An 18,748-nucleotide genomic window follows, 5' to 3' on the forward strand; every position below is an offset into this window, starting at 1 on the left:
CGATGACACAACGATGAGCGATCTCGGGTGTCGCGTCCATGAGCAGCGATTCGGAAATCGGTGGCGTACGGAGTCTTTGAGGCCATGTTCCTGTTTCTCTTGGTCTTCATCGTCTTCTTCACCGACACCGACCTCAGAGCATCCTGTGCGTCCCGGTCAGCAAGTGACTCACCTGCCCCGGAGGTTCCATACTTATATCCCAGGTTTCAGGCCGTCCGAGGTTCCGTACTTCAGCGAAGGAGGCCCCTCAGTCCACTGTATACGGTGCTGCGCCGAACTTTATTCTGACTGGCAACGTTTTTGTGAAGGAGAGGAATTGAAGATGGGTTCAGATACAATGAAGAAGGATGTGAAGGCGAGCGTGAGGTATGTTTCTTTTTGAGACGGCTCCATGTAAACGACCGTTGAGTAGATATGCTCATGAAGCGTTTTAGACATTTTACACCGGCGTGGTTTGCAGTGATCATGGGTGAGCACTTTCCTCCTATCCAGATGTTACGAAAGCTTTGGAAGCCTGCTACCGGTCCACTTCCTAGGAATTGAGATATTTGTGGTGACCTATTTCTGCCTGAGTCAGGTCACGTGCCCGTCTGGATATTGCTCTGGGGCCCATGTTCGCTGAATCATAGAGATGATTCCTGTGTATACGGTCGAATCTAGATCTTTAGCTAGAATAATCTTCTCGTTTTCAGTCGTGCTTCATTCGTCATAGACGTAGCAGTCAACATGTCGTCGAGAGGAATCAACAAGACAGAGAGCTAACCATTCGTCTCAAGGCACCGGTGCAATATCTATCCTCTTCGAAAATTTCCCATATGGGAGTGCAACAACACCAATGAAGGTATTCACATCCTGGTCTTCTGACTGGGCGCTATATTGATACTGACCGTTCCGCCAGACCTTCTCAGCAATATTTTTCTTCCTCAACCTTATTCTCTTCGCCACCTTCAACGTTGTATCGCTCTTCCGATATCTGATGTTCCCGGACATCTGGTCCCTCATGTTGCGCCACCCCTCACAATCACTGTTCCTTGGGTGCTATCCCATGGGCGCCACAACGCTCATCAACGTCTCTGCGGGTCTCTTTTATAAGGAGTACGGGTTCGGAGGGACCGGATTCTTATACGGCTTATGGGGACTGTGGTGGCTCGATGTCGCAATCTCCGTTCTGTGTTGTTGGGGGCTCGTTCACATCATGTAAGTCACTCTGTTGCAACTATGTGGCCTGATTGATTAAACAAGTGTCTCACCACCTAGGGTAGTCCAACATGACCACGCCATCGCTCGCATGACGCCAGTCTGGCTCCTTCCCGTAGTGACACTCATCGTCGCATCCTCGACCGGTGGTGTTCTGACACCCTATCTCTACGCCATATCACCTGCACATGCTCTTCTCACTGCAACGACCTGCGTCCTCCTCGTCTCCATCGGCCTGTCCCTCGCACTCATGATATTGACCGTTTATCTCTACCGCCTCATCACACATGGCCCACCACCAGGAGCTAACATTCTTTCCTCATTCATACCGCTTGGACCGACGGGGCAGTCGGGCTTTGCGATCCTGTTGATCGGTCAGGCATTCAAGGAGATTCTGCCGTATGCCCACGCAGGTGATAGTGGGATATTAGCTAGCGAAGTGGCGGGAGATATCATTTGGACGGTTTGTGTGGGTTTGAGTTTCGTGTTGTGGTGTTTGGCCACGATGTGGTTGGGAATTGCATGTCTGGGTCTGCAGCATGTCTTGCGAAAAACGAGGTTCCCGTTCAAGTTGCCGTTCTGGGGCATGATCTTCCCTAATGTAAGTTGTCCCGCTAATGCCTCTTACACTACCTTTCCTCGATTCCCTTCTGTGTGTCCTAACTCGCGAAACTAATTGGTGACGTTCATTATTTCACGACACACAGGGAGTCTATGCCAACCTCACCATCCAACTCGGCAAAACCTTCGACTCTTCATTCTTCCGCGTCTGGGGCGCTATCTACGCCGTCATCACCCTCTTGCTATGGCTCTACGTCTTCACACGGACGATGTCGCTAGTAAGGAATGGGGAGATATTTGAAGCGCCTTGTGTTCAGGAGATGGATTTGTCGGCCCCGCGGGACGGAAAGATGCCGGTCATGCATTCGCAAGATGCCAGTGGTGGGTCATCGACGATGATGGAAGATATGGGGTGTCGAGGGTCGGATGGGAATGTTAGATGAGGGCAATGGCACGTCATGGACCGGAAGCGTCGCGACTCGCGAGTGGTGATTTTTGCATGAGTGTTCGTCGTTTGGAGAGCCTAAATATACGAGCAGTGTTCAAGTCGCCCGTGCCGTGGCAGATAGTACTCAAGCACAATGCCTGGCGATATGCTATCAGACTTCCTTCTCGACGCTCCGCTCAGTCAAAGTCGGACACACGCTGGTCGAACGACTTATCCGGGTCTTTAGCCACATCGTTCTATGTCGAGGAAAACGTGAGCAATCTAAAGGAAAATCTCCAGCCTCTTTTCTTGGAAAGGCAAGTAGAGCCTGACGGCACCGTCACCACTCAATGATCGGCACACAATTCTAGATAGATAGAGACAGACATTCCCAATCTTCTTTACAAGAGGTATTCGATCAAGCAAAATATCAACAACATTACGAGAAAAAAAAACAAGTCCAAAGGAAGGGTAAAGCTCGGTCATCTGGTGAGAGCTAGACCAGTTCAAAGACAAACCAATGATCACGATGAATCAGGTCGGCAGAGTAAGGAGTAGACCTCTGCACGCATGCGAGCGGCACGGCGAGCAGCTCGGGGTTTGAGCCCCTCACTAACGGGCATCTCGATCTCATCGACGACGAGATATAGTGGTGGGTGCACTTCTTCCAGATGATCGACAAAGAACCCTCCCTCCACACCCTCCGCATAAGTTCCATAGAGTGATTGAGTGAACCACTGGTGGTTCCTCCAGCCCAGAGCAGATAATATACGTTCCGCAATCATCCGCAAATCGTCCACGTCTCCTCCAGCAATGCCCTCCAAGACGGCCGTGAATATATCGACGCCCGCCGATGTCCGCGGTGGAGCGAGTTGGAAGTAAAGCCATTCTCTGTGGGCTTGACTCTCGGAGACATCTGATGGAAGGCTGTCCAGGAAGTGATAAAGGACGAGGATCCGAGAGAGACAGAGCGCGTAGAAAACTTTGTCGACTAAATGAGACGTGTCGACGCCGGCCGCGGCTGAAGCCCGTAAGCGTCTGAGTAGTTTGAGGGCAAACGCGAGGTCCGGAGATGTCGACGGAATACCAGCTTGATTCTGAGCGCTAGTTGTGGAGAAGGAAAAATAAAGGCCCCAGTACTGTAGAAGGCCCTGGAGGAGCAGGCGCGTCTTTCGTGTCGATGTCGCCGTGATGTAGCCTCTACAACCTGTTGAGTATCGGCATTTCGAAAGAACTTGGGGATGAGTACTAACCTTTTCATGTACATGAGCTCCTCGGCAACCAAAATGTCACTGGCAGCATTCGGACCATCGAGGTCCTCGAGATGACTAGTGGTTCTAGGATTGACACTCGTAGGAGGAAAGGACGTAGAGGGAAGGTTTCCGCCCCGGATTGAAGCGAAGACATGGTCAACACTACAGATGACTTTGTCGATGATGCGGCTCAATGGATTATGGAACGCAGCTATCAGAGGCGTTAGACGGCAGAAAAAGAAAAAGAAATGGAAGAGGGGCTCACGATGAGAAGATATTTCGTGGAAGTCCCCGGTATCAAGGACTCTGTGAAAGACTTTCGCAAGGTCAGGGTGGGCACGTGTTAGCGTTACACACTCCTTCCTTGTTCCGGTCCATAGACCAAGGCGAACGATGAGGTCATAAAAACCTGTTGATGCCTGCATAATAGTCAAACTGCCAGCCCAGATTCGCCTGAAATCGTCTTGGAAGCGCGCTGTGAGGCGTGCTTCTTCGTCGGCCGTAACATCATTCGCGAAAGAACATGTGGGGAGTGCTTCAGCGTTCTCTGATGAAAGAAGAGCATTCGGTACAGTATGCGGTGACGAAACAGATGCGACAGTAGGTGGAGAGGAAGGAGGTGTCAGGCTGAGCAGCAATGAAGCCGGAGACAGTGACGGCGATAAACATTCAAAAGGCGAAGATGGGGATAGTAAGAGTGGTGACTCAGATTTATCTGTGACTTGCAAAGGGGGTGCATCAGGAGAAGATAATGATGAGGTCGTCGATGCAACCGTGCGAATAGGAGCCGACGGTGTGAGACTCCGCGACGTGTCGAGGCAGTCGACCTTCGTTTGAGCCGGTGAATATTGAGGTAGCCATTGACGGCATACACGTTTCGCCGTAGGTTTTACAAAATCTGAAGAGTCGAGCGAGAGGGCGCGTTTACGACTGAGCACCATGTTGTGGATAGGGAGATGGCGAAGAGCAATGGCGAACGACAAACCACAACCGGGGAAATCCGGCAAACCCCGCCAAGCAAAGAGAAGACGGCCCGAGTTGAGCCGCGCGTGTCAAGGATGACAAAACAATATTGCGATCGTGAGCACAAATAAGTTGACAAGCGATTATGTCGCAATTCGTGTCATTCTATCTATTCACCTGCCCCATTGTATCCCTATTTATACAACAGTTCACAAGTATTCTCTATTGAAACAGTCGGAGCATTTATCTACGGGAAAGGTTAGACAGAGTTAGACATGGGGCACGAGAGAATGATACATAGGAGTACAGAGCAGGGCCGAAGAGGAAACATGTAGTCAACAGGATAAGCTAATAGATATAATGCTGGGAGCTGGGGTTTAGGCAAGCGATGAAAGAAACCCTGGTCTGGCGTACAAGAAAAGATTTCAGACAACAGTAAGTATTGGAGGAGTGAAGGAAGACTTACCGATTACACTGACATTATGTGCGATCTCGGCAGAGAAGAGAGTAGACCTCTGTGCGCCTGCGAGCAATATGGCCAGCAGCTCGGGGTTCGAGGCCCTCACTAACGGGCATCTCGATCTCATCGATGACGAGATATAGCGGTGGGTGCACTTCTTCCAGAGGATCGACAAAGAACCCTCCCTCCACTCCCTCCACATCGGTTCCATAGAGTGACTGAGAGAACCACCGGTGGTTCCTCCAGCCTAGAGCAGTGAGTTTACGTTCCGCAATCACCCGCAAATCGTCAACGTCCCCTCCGGCAACGCCCTCCAAGACGGCCGTAAATATATCGACGCCTGCCGATGTCCGCGGTGGAGCGAGTTGGAAGTAGAGCCATTCTCTGTGGGCTTGACTCTCGGAGAGATCGGATGGAAGGCTGTCCAGGAAGTGATAAAGGACGAGGATCCGAGAGAGGTAGAGCGCATAGAAAACTTTGTCGACTAAATGGGACGAGTCGACGCCGGCCGCAGCGGCTGAAGCCCGTAAGCGTCGGAGTAGTTTGAGGGCGAATGCGAGGTCCGGAGATGTCGACGGAATACCAGGTTGATCTTGAGAGGTAGTTGCGGAGAAGGAAAAATATAGGCCCCAGTATTGTAAGAGGCCCTGGAGGAGCAGACGCGTCTTTCGTGTCGATGTCGCTGTGATGTATCCTCTACAACTCGTTGAGTATCGGCGTTTCGAACGAACCCGGAGATGAGTACTAACCTTTTCATGTTCATGAGCTCCTCGGCAACCACCATGTCACTTGCAGCACTCGGACCATCGAGGTCCTCGAGATGACTAGTGCTTCGAGAATTGACACTCGTAGGAGGAAAGGACGCAGAGGGAAGGTTCCCGCCCCGAATTGGAGCGAAGACGTGGTCGACACTATAGATGACTTTGTCGATGATGCGGTTCAATGGATTATGGAATGCAGCTATCAGAGGCGTTAGACGACAATATATATATACATCTTGGAAGAGGGACCCACGATGGGAAGATATTTCGTGGAAGTCCGCGGTATCAAGGGCTCTACGAAAAAATTTCACGAGTTCAGGGTGGGCACGCAGTAGCATTGAATACTCCTTCCTCGTTCCAGTCCATAGACCAAGGCGAACGATAAGGTCATAAAGACCTATTGACGACTGCATGATACCCAAGTTGCCAGCCCAAATTCGCCTAAAATCGTCTTGGAAGCGCGCTGTGAGGCGTGCTTCCTCGTCGATCGTAACATCGTTCGCAGAAGAGCATGTGGAGAGTGCTTCAGCGGTCTCTGATGGCAGAAGAGCATTTGGGACAGTATGTGATGGCGAAATAGATGCGGCAGGAGGTGGAGAGGAAGGAGGTGTCAGGCTGGAAAGTAATAAGGCCGGAGACAGTGATGACGATAAGGAGTTAAAAGATGAAGACGGAGATGCAGAGAGCGATGACTCCGGCTTATTTGTGCACTGCGGAGGAGGTGATGCAGGAGGTGATGACGATGTGGTTGTAGAAAGAGGCAAGGGCGTGAGACTCCGCGACTTCAAGTTGTCGAGGGACTCGGAGTCGACCGTCGCCTGAGCCGATGGAGATTGAGGTAGCCATTGATGGCGTACACGTTTCGTTATATGATTTCCAGAGTCGTAAGAGTCGAGCGAGAGAGTGCGTTTACGAGCGAACACCATGTTTCGATGGGAGATGGCGCAGAGCGACGACAAACCCAACAAACTGTGACATTTCGCGATGCCGCTTCTGTGTGAAACACGTGAGAACCTTGCCAGTGCGGTAAGGTAGGTAAGGTAATTTATTCAGGGTACAAAACGGGCCCATGAGGACCAATACCCCTATCCGTAGGAATACATGTAAATTACACTACGGAAAACAGCACAGTATCCTTTACCGCTGTGATACCCACAATGCGCCGTGATCTGCACAGAAGCATCAGGCCTCTCACGGGATCCAGAACAGGCTGTAAGTACTATAAGTCATGTAACATGCCTTACCCAAAGAGAAAAAACAATGAAAAGTTTCGACCGTATAAAAACCCATTAGGGAAAAATTGGTACATCTCAAATGGGAGCATGATGCAGAGCTCGGAGTACTTGCAAGCGTACCTTGTACTCGGAGGACGCTGAGAATGATGATTTTCAGTGGTGTACACACCCATAATCAACTGTGTCGTTGGAGGTCGACGACACAATTACGCCACCTTGGAAGAGCCGTGTGGCGTGTGCCGGTGAATCCGGTGAGGACCGGAGTGTCTCGGGAAACATCGGACGATGCCAACGACACTCGCAAGGATAGCAGATTTTTTGGAAATGAGCTATTAATTACCAAGAGCAATTCTAGCAATCTAGTTTGTTCCAGGGCCAAAGGCAACATTCTGTTGTGACACGGTACAAAGACCAATGTTTGAGAGTGTCGCAATTGGGTGGATGGATCGCAGCGCAGGCCCAACGGACGCTGGTCTGTGAGTGAAGTTTTCGACTGTGGCGAGCATCAGAGCACGACGATCTGTCGTCTCCGAGCACCGCGAGCCTTCGACAACGCTGAGGGTGAGAGATAAGAGAGCGTCTGACTGTGGCATGCGTCTGAGCGAGGAATGTTCCATCACTTCCGTGCAATGCGAGCCATGAAGAAGAATATCCGAAGATCAGCGAGTGTCATCCGAGCCGACAGTGATCCATCCATCCCATATTTTCGCGCAATCAGGCTCTGGACACTCCTCGAAGGTATGAATACCCTCTCGAGGGCCTCTGGCTCTTTACAGTCGTTCCTGTACGAGTCCGTTGCCGTAAGGAGCTCCTGAGAGATGGTGATACACTGCCTGTGTGAAACTTTCTTTCCCCGTTTCCCATGCGCAAGCAGCTGCTCTGTCTTGACTGCGCGTGAACAGGGCTCTCTGTCGTCGATGTGGCGATGGCGAGCGTGGCGTCGTTCATGCTTCGTTCCGCGATTTTATGCACATTCCCTGTTCTAAATAAGGAGCCAATCATCAGTGAGAATACTCACATTGATCCAGCACCCAAGAAACTGACTAGAGATAAGTATCTTAGGTCAAAAAGAGTTATACGTCAGTTGCAAAGTAAGCACTCACGTTCAACCTTGACTGTTCACTGTCGATGAGTGGTGACTGGGGAGGATAAGTGGTCTCTGCTTGACCAGAGCCTTAGAATGAAGGACCAGTCTGATCTGACGAGCTGTACGGCGTTACGTTACAAGAATCAATTACATCCTCAGTTGGAGCATACACCCTCATCTCAAGTGTCTCATGGCAAGTGCTCCCTGAAAGTATCCCGACCGTGACTGCCTCGTCTTCCTTACTATCTAGCTCAACAATCACGCAGTTCACCGCATTGTCCTCGCCCCCAAACAATGTTTCAACGCAGAAGAGTTCTGTCGTCTGTAATGTGGTAGGACGAGCGTCCACTCATCCTCCCCGGACGTCTTCACAGATGCTCCGCGGGCAGACTACTTGGAGGGAGAAGTACGTCAGAGGGCGAGTGTCGTACTATCTCGTTATTCGAAGTGGCAGAGATGGCACGAATTTCGCAAGATTGGGGAAACTTGTCTGAGATGGGCGGTGTCGATCACGATGTAGGAAGCGACGACGGTGTGCAACTGCGTGATAATTATAGTGACAGTAGAGCCAGGATAGGAGGTATGAGATGAGCAGAACCATACCTTTCGGCGGCCTTGTAACGACTTTCGAAGTACACGATCAGGAATGTGGGGAGAAGAGTCTTCCTCCGATTATTACTGGGAAAAATACCTGTTCGTTCGGGGTGAATAAAATCAAGACAACAAAATGACAAAAACATGAAGAACTGGATCAATAGGACCAAGAAAATCAAATCGGCCAAAGTGATATAGGAAAGAAAACGACCATTCTATTGCAAGCCAAATAGTCCTGTAGCGTCTGAGACCCCCTTAAAATGTTGCCCTAGCTCATCCCTCTTCACATGTGGGCACAGAGCATTACGCCTCTCGTGCCCTGGCCACTCCACACGCCACAGTACATGGCCCTGCGCTCTGCGCGGTCTCGAGTATTCTGCTTAGACGCTCTCCTGCACCTGGGCATACTCGCTCTCGACACCGGGCTCAATGAACGTCGCATGTCCTAGAATGAGAACCGACGAGGCACCGACGAGCCAGAAGAACGTGCTGACGGGCGAGGCGAACCAGAGAAGGGGGAGGCCGATGACGAAGAGACCTGTGTAGAGGGACTTCTGAGTCACGACGTGATCTCCAACTTGCATTGGCTCGGGAGCTGTGTGAATATAAGAAACGAAATGGAAAAGGTTATTAGTATTTGTGTCTAGTCTTTGAGCACTTGGGGTGGTACTGTTGGCGGGATGGAAGGGTTCTGGGATTTACGGTGGACGTACCAAATCGGTTGATGGCGGCAAATCCTCCGACGAGGAAACCAAGAGCAATGAGGAGAAGGGGGTTGGTTATGCTAGCAAATATTCGGTCAGACACACGGAACAGGTTAATTGAATGCAAAAGAGTCGGACTAACAGAGCATAGACGGCCAAGATAGCGGCCACGACACCATAGTTGCCTGCAAGAAATGACACTCGGCATCAGTCTCTGACCATCCATTGACCACAGCTTCTTTCATAGATACCGCCACCCGTTTCAATCACTCACCGGAGAAGTAACGTGTGTTGTACGATATCCGCTACAGAGTCGAATAACGGTGTACTGTATGAGCAGAGTTGGCGCAGTGATTTGCGAAGAGTAGACGCACCTGAACGGCTTGGTTGAGATCCGCTGGTCTCGAGACACGGTTGTGATCAAAGAATTCATTGGGCGGTCGGAGTGCACTCAGACGAGTTTCCTGCCAACATTGCAGAACAGGACGTTAGACTCGTTCGCGGGCTCGATGTGTACGTATTGCACATAGACGCCGGTAAGGCAAGCGTACCCGGAAAGACTTGAGACCATCAACGACACGAAGAGCTTGCTCCATTGCTTCGAGGGGGAAATATGTCAGAGTAGTTGGGTATGTGTCGCTGAGATTTCGGCAGGAGCAATTGGTTGGGCAATGGTTGGGTATGTTTTCTGGTGGCGACGTGGTCGGAGAAGGAGGCGTGTGAAATATGTGAATGCTGTTCAGGTCGTTCTTTCCATCCCGTCTCTTGCTTTTGTTCCCTTCCGCAGCCTCCATCGTACACGCATACGGCCTCACACGGCCGGCAAGCTATACGCAGAGTCAGTCTGACAGTCTCCTGCAAGACACGTCACCCTCATCACCATCGACAGTGGCATTCGAAACACCCTTCCTAATCTTACTGTAATTCAACCATGATTCGCCGAAACCCGACCCTCATCCCCATGAGCGACATGGACGTCCAAGACATTCGCAACCTCATTGCACACAAGAAGGCAGTAGAGGCCGCTCAAGTCGCCGATGCAGCCAGTATCTTGATGGCTGCAAAGGGCAAGGGCAAAGACACGTATGCTGCGCCTGCGAACACGGCGCAAGGAGGACAAGGCTATGCAGCTGCTGAGGAGGCGAAGAGGAAGAGAGAGGGCATGAGCAGAGATGAGAGGCTGGGGCTCTGATCATTCTTTGTTCGATTGTGTCTGCACGCATGGTGTGTCTATGGTCTCTCAATTATGGTGTGACACGCAGAAGTGAAGGCTACAACTCTGTTCGGCCATGCGTTTTAGTATTGGTACAAACAGAACAAATACGCGGATTACATGGCTGTCAATGAGATGTGTATCAGAAACTATGCGAGCACTATGCGAGACTTTCACGAAGTAGAGCCTAATGACCTCTTTCACGCCACGCCGTCCAACCTCCTCCGGAACTCTATACAACCCAGCAAGATAGTTAATACATGAATTTCCTGAGACGATACCTCCAGAGTGAGAACAGCTGGAACGTACCTTCCAAGTCCTTCACATCACACGACCCCGCCAGGTCCATCCTCCCCATCTGCAGGACTGTCGTCTTCAAGCTATTCCAAAGCGCGTTCGACATAATGCCCCTTCCACCATCATCGACACCAGAAGCAGCACCCGATGATTGTGAGTCGGAGGCGACGCGATCGCTATCTTGGAGTACGAGGGCGTCGAATATGTGTTGAACGGCTTCGTCGAATCGCTGGGTGCAGAATGGTTATATCAATGCGATCAGCCACTTTATCAATGAATATGGGGCAATATTACAAAACATACCTTGAGGTTTAGACACGATATGCCTAGGTTGAACCTACAAGATTGGAACGCTCCTCGTTAGTAACTAGGTCGTTGATAATGAAAGAGGGCGCACCACACTCACCTAGCACGAATGTACGCAGGATTCAACTCCAACGCACGATAATAATACGAGACCGCATCACCGGGTCGTCCATTGTTAGCCATCGTAGCCCCGACGCGATTGTACAACAGCCAGTCATCTGGTCTGACAGACAACGCAGCCTGGAAGCAGTCTGAAGCCTTTGCGTACTCCTGCGCCACAAAAAAAAACAGAATACGCAAGGAACATCAGCTATCGGACATGAAGAAGAGACAGAGAATGTAAACGTGCCTCGTTCGTGTTCAACAACACCGCGAGCGCAACCTGCACATCCGCATCCACCTCTCCCTCCCCCACGCTCCTCGCACAAGCGATCAAACAACCAATCATCTCTCTAAACCCATCATTATCCCCCTGAACATCCGAATTCACCATCCTCCACCTCGCCACAGCTTCCTCGTACCTCTTGTTCCGTTCCACCCACTCTTTCACAGCCTCATACGTCTCCTGCCGATTGCCTTCATTGGTGTGCGAAACGGCAAGAGCCAGCCAAGAGGGCAGATGTGACGGATTGAGGGAGACGGCTCGTCGAAGGGCGGCGATAGCGTGTCCTTCGCGTTCGTTCTCTTGTTGTTTTACGCCGAGGGTGAACCAGGCGAGAGCGTTGGTAGGGTCTTGCTGGACTGTTGCTTCGAGTTGCAGGACGGTCTATTAATCGTCGGATCAGTCTTCATAAAACGCGATGAGGGGAATAAAACTGATAGGCTTACCTCGAAGAATGAAGATTCCATTCCTCCATGCAACATATGCATCCTATTCATCGCTCCCATACCCGCCCTTCCAGCTCCGACGATATACGGATTTCCTTCCTGAAACCTATACCCACTTCCTTCCTGGCCGACAGTCCTAATGCCACTCTCTGTAGCCTCAAACTTATCCCAATCCTCCTGTAGCGACCCCCATGTCTCTTCCCAGGCCATCTCTTGGCCCCGTCCATCGCCACTTCGGATACCTGGGTGGGCCACATCTTGACCTTGTGACGATGAAGAAGAAGACCCAGCATGAGGGTGTTGCCAATAATTGATGTATTCCTCGTTGTCTTGTCTGAAGTAGGCTTCGTTGGGGTCTTCCTCTCGGCCGGGAGCGGAATTAGCGGTGGGGTTCGCGTTCAACTGTGGCTGCACATCCGTCCAGAATCGTCGTGCCTCAGGGTTCGACATGGGCATATCGAAAGTCACCGCTTTCCCCTTGCCCTTCACATCCCTCTGCGATTGCGACTGCTGGGTCCCGTCATTCTCCACGAACGAAGAACCAGCGTTGTCAACGACGAGTTCTCTGTCGCGGAGCTGTCGCATGAGGCCCATGAACGCGCTGTTCTTGAACTTGGGGTTCTGTTCGTGTGAGACGGCGTCGATGAGGTTACCTGCTGTGCGCGCTAGTTCGTCGGTCTCGTTCGCTGGGCGAGGCCGAGTTTGTGTAGCGGGTTCGATGGTGGTAGGCTGCATGACGGGCTGCGATGAGTGGGCATGAAACTCTTGGTCCCAGAGTTTCTCCGAGTCTGTGAGCAAGCGACAAGATGGCCCAATCTCAAAGACGTGAAGTAGATATGCGTTGAAATGAAGCTTACGGTCTGGCTGCATTGGCTGCGATCGTTGCATGACCTGTCCGAATTCTTGGCCAAACTGAGGCATAGGAGAGCGAAACCCTAGTTCGACCAACATTCACATCGCTAAATATCCTACCCTCGCTTCCTCTCATGTAAAGAACGGACACACCTTGCATATTGAAATTCGGTGGTGTCATTTGCATTCCACCCATGCCCATTGCCTGCATCTGGTTACTGGGGAGACTCTGTACCTGCGGGCTCGCTACTTGCATTGGAGTCTGAATTTGACTCGATGAAGCCACACCACTTTGCTGCTTCGGAGACATGACCATAAAATCTGATGCCCAAGACGCAACGGCATTGGGTGCAGGAGAGGCCATAGTTGTGTTGAGATTCATCCGTGGCTGAGACGTAGATGTGGAGGGTAATGAGGCTTGCATGGCCGCAAGGTCAAATGCGCTTGGAGGCTGGACGACGGGGACAGAGGAGTGTTGATTGGCAGAGAAGAATCGGGCTGCATCCTGATGGATGTCTGGTCGCGAAGATTGTTCTGACCTAAATACCTATATATTGGCGAAGCAAAAGTTGACGGTCAGGCCACACGCGTGGATTAGCAGCACTATGCTCAACCGACCTCTCTCGATGATCCAGCTCGTCCTGGACCAAAAAAATCCTGATAGAAATTCAGCAAGAAGATTTCCCTCAGTAAAGTTCTCAAAGCGTTCAAGCATTGTACTACACACCTGCTGAATACCCCGATCCTGTTCAAACCTCTTCGCGAGACCTTGTAACGGATTCACCGGCCCACAGTCGGCCCCGCTCATCAGCATATTGAGCGACATCCTGTAGATTTGCTTTCCGACAGAATAACTAGCCAGATGCAAGTAAAGAAAGCCAGCACGTAGAAGTAGCAAGGCAAGTGATGTATGTTTGTGTGCAGAGTGCCACCGTGGCCATCTCGACTTGGCAATTGATTTCCTCCGGCGACCTCGAGCCAAACGCGCGTGATTCTGGCCATCGGACATCCACGTGCGCGTTATGCAAATCGGGCTGAATTCCAATTTCCATCGTGCATCGTTCTTGATCTCGCCACACCAGAGCACCGTGACACTAGCCTCTCCTTCTGCGTATCGAGCAGCCAAACACAAATGACTCCCGGGTCAGAGCATGGTCTGACGGCGAGCAGTTGAACTCGATACATCGCATCTTAAGGAGATGTGCTACTGACCAAAGTGGTTTTTCTACCTCCAAAGGTGAGCACATCACCATCCTCAGGCTGGACGAGTCGACGGGTTTTGAGGATAAGATAATCTGTTGTACTAGCCTGGATTTTGTGTCACATCTCACAAATGCTCCAAATAGACCTGAACACTAAGGCAGCTGTACCTGACTCGAAGCCACATCTCGGACAGCGCCATGCCCGATGCTACTGACTTCAAGTCGTCGTCCTTTCTACGCACACATCTGGAGCTGTGTTGATCAATAACATCAACACCCGCAGAAGCGCGGGGCAACGGTGGTTGATTTATACCGACTCTTAGAAAGGTGCGTTGTCTGATAATGATTGAACTACCCCGATGTAGTCCATCGCCTATACTCAGCAGGGTGAAATTGGTGGTGTGCTGGGTTCTGCCCATGCTCTCCTTGAATCATCGCGGTCCATACTCTGATATTGGAGGTGGCTCTTGATTCGTGATGGATAGCTTCCCCGTCGTATTCTCTTGGGGATAATTCACTTTGGCAATACACAAGGTTCGGACCCACATACCCTGCCGTCGTTCAGAGACTTCGACAGCTAACGTACTCTTCGCATGCTCAGTCTATTGCGACTTATCACCGACCCAATCTAACGCCGAATCGTAGCAACTAGGCATAGAGTTCGTACTCCTCTTGTCCCCAGAAGGGTTCGAGCGTTCGCGAGGATAGCCCACAAAGAGTCTCTATCAAGGGTAGGTTATATTGCTGTGTGCGTTCCTCGGGAGGAACCGCCATCGTTGATCATTCTTACGGTAACTTGAAGAGATCCTCCTCGGAGTCGTCAGCGTTGCCAGTGAGCGTTGAGCGGTCCAACAATCCTTAACTCGTGAGCGCGGTTTCGCAGGATCTATTCCCGTGTCGGACAATACAGTAGGTTACTCAATATGATGCTGTACTTCTATGTTTTGACTGCCGTTATAATTTGGAGACCTGCGCCGCGGCATGGTCATGATCAGCTTGAGGGTCATAGTGGAGGTCTCATCTTTTCATCTTCTACGGCGCCGCTGGGGGTATCGTATCGCTTTACCCGCCTCGAACAAGTCGTTATGAAGATGTGCAACAGCACAGACTAAGACCTCGATTCGTCACTCCACCTGTATCTTACAAATTTACAGGTCTCTAATTCAAGACTTATTTGTGTGGTGTGGGTGTCAACGATCCAACACGCCACAATCAGAAGATCGCAACCTCGAGTCCCCATCCGTCCCGTTCTCTTCCCCTCCATTCTCTGTCTTGACTCCCCAATACAATCCTACTATCTAAATCCCGCGTCCCTTGACAAGAACTTTGCCCCGGCAAAGACAATTTATACGAGACTGATCATCCAGCCTATCTTCGTCTTCCGGCCCATCTTTGTCTTACGGTACGGGAGTCTGGATATATCCATCGCGGGGGCGAAAGCAAGCCGAAGTTCGAACGAGTGTTACAGCATTTGAATTCCGCCTCAAATGAGCGGGCCATCTCTAGCGGGAGGAGGAATGAGAGTCGGATACTAGTATCAAGTGCACGTATATATCTACGCGCCTCGCCTCGCCTCACTCACGCTCCAGTCCAACATCATCATCAAAACATCAGGAGTCCTCCGGGGTTAGGACCCACTTCAAAGTTCATACATAATTTGAACATTGCTTGTTCCATATCTTGACTGAAATATATTCAGAGGCACCGAGGACATAGTAACTTACCTGTCCTTGCACTTCATAATAAAATCATAATCATTCGCCATCCATCACCATCCAATCCCCATACACACTTATACACACCTCTACACCTCCAGAACCTCACTGGAACAACTCAACGACTCAAGAAAAACAGACAAAGGAAACGGATGGACGTAGATCGCCTGCCAGGACGCGACGACGCCACAATGATCCCGTCGCGGCACACGGCAGATCCGACAACTCGGCGCGAAATCTTTTGTTTGCCCGTTTGTCTCACAAGTCACCCTCTCCTAAGTACCAGCCGCTCGACCCATCGATCCAACTATGTATCACCCAGCACCCCCCAGAAAAACATTAATCAAAAAATCAAATTACCCAAATCCACAAATCATCATCATGCATCATCAACTGCAATGCATATAAAACACATCCAGAACCAAGAACCGCAAGAGCAAAAGTAAGACTAAGGCGTGCAATATAAAGAAGTACTTAGTAAGAAGACCGAGGAACGAGGAACTAATGACGACGAAACCAAAACCAATAGAGAGAAAAGGGGCATTGCGATGAAATAACTGGCGAGCAGACTAGAGGACTATAAGGAACTGTACATACAGATTGCACACGCATAAAACGAGGGGGGAAAACCCGAAACATTCGTAACACGAGAAGGGTACGAACGAGAGACTGAGAGCGGGACGTGAGGGGGCTATATCATCCCCTTACCAAAAAACACTGGATTTATCCGCGAAAGGAACAGGACGACGAACGTACCAGCACATCCAACTCGTCTCTCGTCTCTCGTCTTCTTCACCCGAATCATCGCATCTCATCAGAACTCCTCCCCACCTCTCCCGTCGACGGCATACTCATCCCAGACGACGCCGACGCCTCCGTCGGTGTAATACTCGAATGCCTCGACGCAAACGCGTTCTTATCCTCCGCGGGCGACGCGGCGATGGTCGTCGTGACATTACTATTGTTCATATTTTTATTGCTCGTGGGACTGCTCGTGGCTATACCGGTCGGTTGTGTTTGTGGTAGAGGTTGAGGCTGAGGCTGAAGTTGTCCTTGCGCGTCGGCGACCTGGCGGCATTCTGATCCACCTTCAGAACGGACTAATCCGGTTCGCATTCGTTGGGTGTGGTGTGGTGTGTGTTTCAAGAGTAGGATAGGATTTGCGGTGTCGGCGGTCGTGAGAGAGACAAGGTTCACGTTTTAGGCGCGCAGGGGCAAAGGAAGCGGATGAGTCGAGGAAGAAGCAGCGAGGAAGGATGTTTGTGGCGTCGACATTGACGTTTGATGCATGGCAAAGGTAAATAGACAGTCAGCCGCCGAGCTTCACGGAAGACGTCAAGAGATAGATAGGGACATGGCAGAAGAAGAGTGATAGACAGAGAGATGTGCGGATGGGGCAAGTGTGAAGCTAAAGACGGAAAGTGGTGTGTGACTTACGGTGGCGCTGAGAAAACCCGAGGGAGGAAGATAAGCGGAACATAAAAGTTAATTCCAGAGGTCAGTCAGTTGTTCGAGGACGAGGGATGGAAGACATGTGTATGTGTATAAGCGTCGTCGTGATTGGTGATTGAGAGAGGGCTTGGGATAGGGCAGGCTAGGGGAAACTTACATTAAGAGCATCCAGTCTGCTGAAGGTTTTGCCACAGCCTGAGCATGTATTGTTCGTGGACTTGGACTGATGAAGGGCTTGGTGGCGTCTTAATGAAACGCAAAGAGGCGTTAGGCATCCCCAAACGCGACAGACGAAGAGAGGACACGAGGGCGATGAAACACTCACTTGCAATCGTGCTGACGCGCAAAGCCCTTGTTGCAGCCGGGATACTCGCACCTATACGGTCTTTCCTCGGTATGAGAGCGGAGATGACCTGGGAAAGGGGAACGGGCCACAATTAGAACGGAACATGGGTGCCACAATTAGGACCGGCGCGGCACGAAGAGAGAAAGCTAAAGGCAAAACCGCAAACAGTGAAGGGAGACTGACCACGCAGGTTGAACCTCCGAGTGAAGGTGCTGCCACATCCCGGGACGGGACAGATGAAGTGCGCCTCGTTCCTCCTCCTGCTCGCGCTTGCAGCCTGTGTGGCGGTCGTGGTGACCTGCTGTTTCTCGACCTGGAGAATGGGTGGAAGACGACAGGGGATGCCGCCAATCGGAGATGGAGCAAAAGCACCCGCTGCAGAAGCGCTTTGCCCTGCACTGCCGCCCATTGCGGCAGAAGCAGACGCAGATGAGGGAAGTACCTGGGCGTGGCTGTAGAGAAGGGCCGCGTTTGGGGCGTAGTATGACTCGGGCTTCGGGCTGCGTCTGCCGTCTCTGCGCACGGTTGGGTACGGATGGCTCTTGCCTGCGTGCGGGTGGAGAGGAGGCGAGCTGCGAGCCTGCTGGGGCTGCGACTGGCTTTGGGACTGGGTGGCACCGCTGGCGGAGGGCTGCTGCTGCTGCTGCTGGGCCGGGGCGGACAGGGGCGCCAATTGCTGGTCCGGATTAGCGCTAGTTGTGGCGCCGGCAGGCTGTGCAGGGGTGCTATTAGGCGCGTAGTAATTGTTGTAGTAGGACGTGGGGGACTGGGCAGAGGCAATGGGGGGTGGCGAGTACGAAAAGCTGGCCGAGTGCGAGTGTGTCGGAGTGGGCAGGTCGCGCTGGGCAGTATACCTCTGCACTGGGGGACTGGCCATCTGGATATTGGAATTTGGGAAGGGAGAGTGGGAGTTGTCGGTGAAGGGTTGATGGTAGAGAGAAGCGGTGAGTGCTTCGCGCATACGGATGTGGGGGTCGATGATGGAAGACCTGGAAAAGGCCGAGTTGGGACGAGACGCCTGGCCGGAGTCGGACATGTAGGTCGAGCCGCGCGACGCGCTCGAGGTGGACGCCCCGGGCGTGTCCCAGAACGCGTGCGCCTGCGGGTGGAAGTTCGCCAGTGTCGCGTGCATTGTCTAGCTCTTTCTCGACGTCGTTGTGGGCAGCGGCGGGGACACAGTGCACAGAGCCCATCACCTCCGTCCTTTATACATCCCCCCTGAACCTCTCGCCTCGCACTCGGTCCATCAACGTCAGCCCAGGCGGCCACGGCAATCTCATCAATCCCAGAATGGC

At 51.6% G+C, this 18,748-nt stretch overlaps 8 protein-coding genes across 8 annotated transcripts; 3 read left to right on the forward strand and 5 right to left on the reverse strand.

The window, feature by feature from the left end:
- Positions 1-420: 420 nt before the first annotated feature.
- On the forward strand, positions 421-2,201 carry STEHIDRAFT_66796 (uncharacterized protein; the record flags this gene model as incomplete). The annotated part of the gene is made up of 5 exons (XM_007309512.1): positions 421-469; positions 777-841; positions 899-1,197; positions 1,258-1,798; positions 1,905-2,201. The coding sequence occupies 5 exons, from the start codon at positions 421-423 to the stop codon at positions 2,199-2,201; spliced, it is 1,251 nt and encodes a 416-aa protein (XP_007309574.1).
- Positions 2,202-2,709: 508 nt separating this feature from the next.
- STEHIDRAFT_162130 (uncharacterized protein) lies at positions 2,710-4,379 on the reverse strand (the record flags this gene model as incomplete). Its single annotated transcript, XM_007309744.1, has 3 exons — positions 2,710-3,385; positions 3,439-3,649; positions 3,704-4,379. The coding sequence occupies 3 exons, from the start codon at positions 4,377-4,379 to the stop codon at positions 2,710-2,712; spliced, it is 1,563 nt and encodes a 520-aa protein (XP_007309806.1).
- Positions 4,380-4,718: 339 nt separating this feature from the next.
- On the reverse strand, positions 4,719-5,557 carry STEHIDRAFT_172154 (uncharacterized protein; the record flags this gene model as incomplete). Its single annotated transcript, XM_007309745.1, has 2 exons — positions 4,868-5,557; positions 4,719-4,806 (listed from the first exon to the last, which is right to left on the reverse strand). Coding segments are annotated over exons 1-2 (291 nt in total), but the record flags the coding sequence as incomplete, so codon positions are not given.
- Positions 5,558-6,725: 1,168 nt separating this feature from the next.
- STEHIDRAFT_125404 (uncharacterized protein) lies at positions 6,726-7,171 on the forward strand. The gene has a single exon (XM_007309746.1). It carries the CDS (start codon positions 6,780-6,782, stop codon positions 6,996-6,998), a length of 219 nt encoding a protein of 72 aa, XP_007309808.1. The 5' UTR covers positions 6,726-6,779; the 3' UTR covers positions 6,999-7,171.
- Positions 7,172-8,424: 1,253 nt separating this feature from the next.
- On the reverse strand, positions 8,425-9,934 carry STEHIDRAFT_150160 (prenylated rab acceptor PRA1). The gene is made up of 6 exons (XM_007309747.1): positions 9,794-9,934; positions 9,617-9,706; positions 9,517-9,547; positions 9,385-9,427; positions 9,252-9,322; positions 8,425-9,133 (listed from the first exon to the last, which is right to left on the reverse strand). Exons 1-6 carry the CDS (start codon positions 9,836-9,838, stop codon positions 8,919-8,921), a joined length of 495 nt encoding a protein of 164 aa, XP_007309809.1. The 5' UTR covers positions 9,839-9,934; the 3' UTR covers positions 8,425-8,918.
- A 239-nt stretch (positions 9,935-10,173) lies between these two features.
- Positions 10,174-10,434, forward strand: STEHIDRAFT_162133 (uncharacterized protein; the record flags this gene model as incomplete). Its single annotated transcript, XM_007309748.1, has 2 exons — positions 10,174-10,257; positions 10,309-10,434. The coding sequence occupies 2 exons, from the start codon at positions 10,174-10,176 to the stop codon at positions 10,432-10,434; spliced, it is 210 nt and encodes a 69-aa protein (XP_007309810.1).
- Positions 10,435-10,655: 221 nt separating this feature from the next.
- On the reverse strand, positions 10,656-13,564 carry STEHIDRAFT_134786 (TPR-like protein; the record flags this gene model as incomplete). Its single annotated transcript, XM_007309749.1, has 10 exons — positions 10,656-10,687; positions 10,765-10,981; positions 11,056-11,089; positions 11,159-11,328; positions 11,408-11,824; positions 11,887-12,674; positions 12,744-12,821; positions 12,892-13,285; positions 13,357-13,395; positions 13,466-13,564. 10 exons carry the CDS (start codon positions 13,562-13,564, stop codon positions 10,656-10,658), a joined length of 2,268 nt encoding a protein of 755 aa, XP_007309811.1.
- Positions 13,565-17,249: 3,685 nt separating this feature from the next.
- Positions 17,250-17,862, reverse strand: STEHIDRAFT_67207 (uncharacterized protein; the record flags this gene model as incomplete). The annotated part of the gene is made up of 3 exons (XM_007309545.1): positions 17,250-17,352; positions 17,433-17,520; positions 17,637-17,862. 3 exons carry the CDS (start codon positions 17,860-17,862, stop codon positions 17,250-17,252), a joined length of 417 nt encoding a protein of 138 aa, XP_007309607.1.
- Between the last annotated feature and the right edge of the window lie 886 nt (positions 17,863-18,748).

This window comes from Stereum hirsutum (assembly GCF_000264905.1).
Source record: "Stereum hirsutum FP-91666 SS1 unplaced genomic scaffold STEHIscaffold_18, whole genome shotgun sequence".
NCBI classification, from domain to species: domain Eukaryota; kingdom Fungi; phylum Basidiomycota; class Agaricomycetes; order Russulales; family Stereaceae; genus Stereum; species Stereum hirsutum.

What these genes read in the sequence shown, in the direction of transcription:
- STEHIDRAFT_150160 (XM_007309747.1), bottom strand. Translation starts at nt 9,838, where the DNA reads ATGGAGCAAGCTCTTCGTGTCGTTGATGGTCTCAAGTCTTTCCGG. An exon ending in ATGGTCTCAAGTCTTTCCGG is followed by an intron (nt 9,707 to 9,793) that starts GTACGCTTGCCT and finishes CAATGTTGGCAG; the next exon opens with GAAACTCGTCTGAGTGCACT. An exon ending in CAACACACGTTACTTCTCCG is followed by an intron (nt 9,428 to 9,516) that starts GTGAGTGATTGA and finishes CATTTCTTGCAG; the next exon opens with GCAACTATGGTGTCGTGGCC.
- STEHIDRAFT_125404 (XM_007309746.1), top strand. Translation starts at nt 6,780, where the DNA reads ATGCGCCGTGATCTGCACAGAAGCATCAGGCCTCTCACGGGATCCAGA.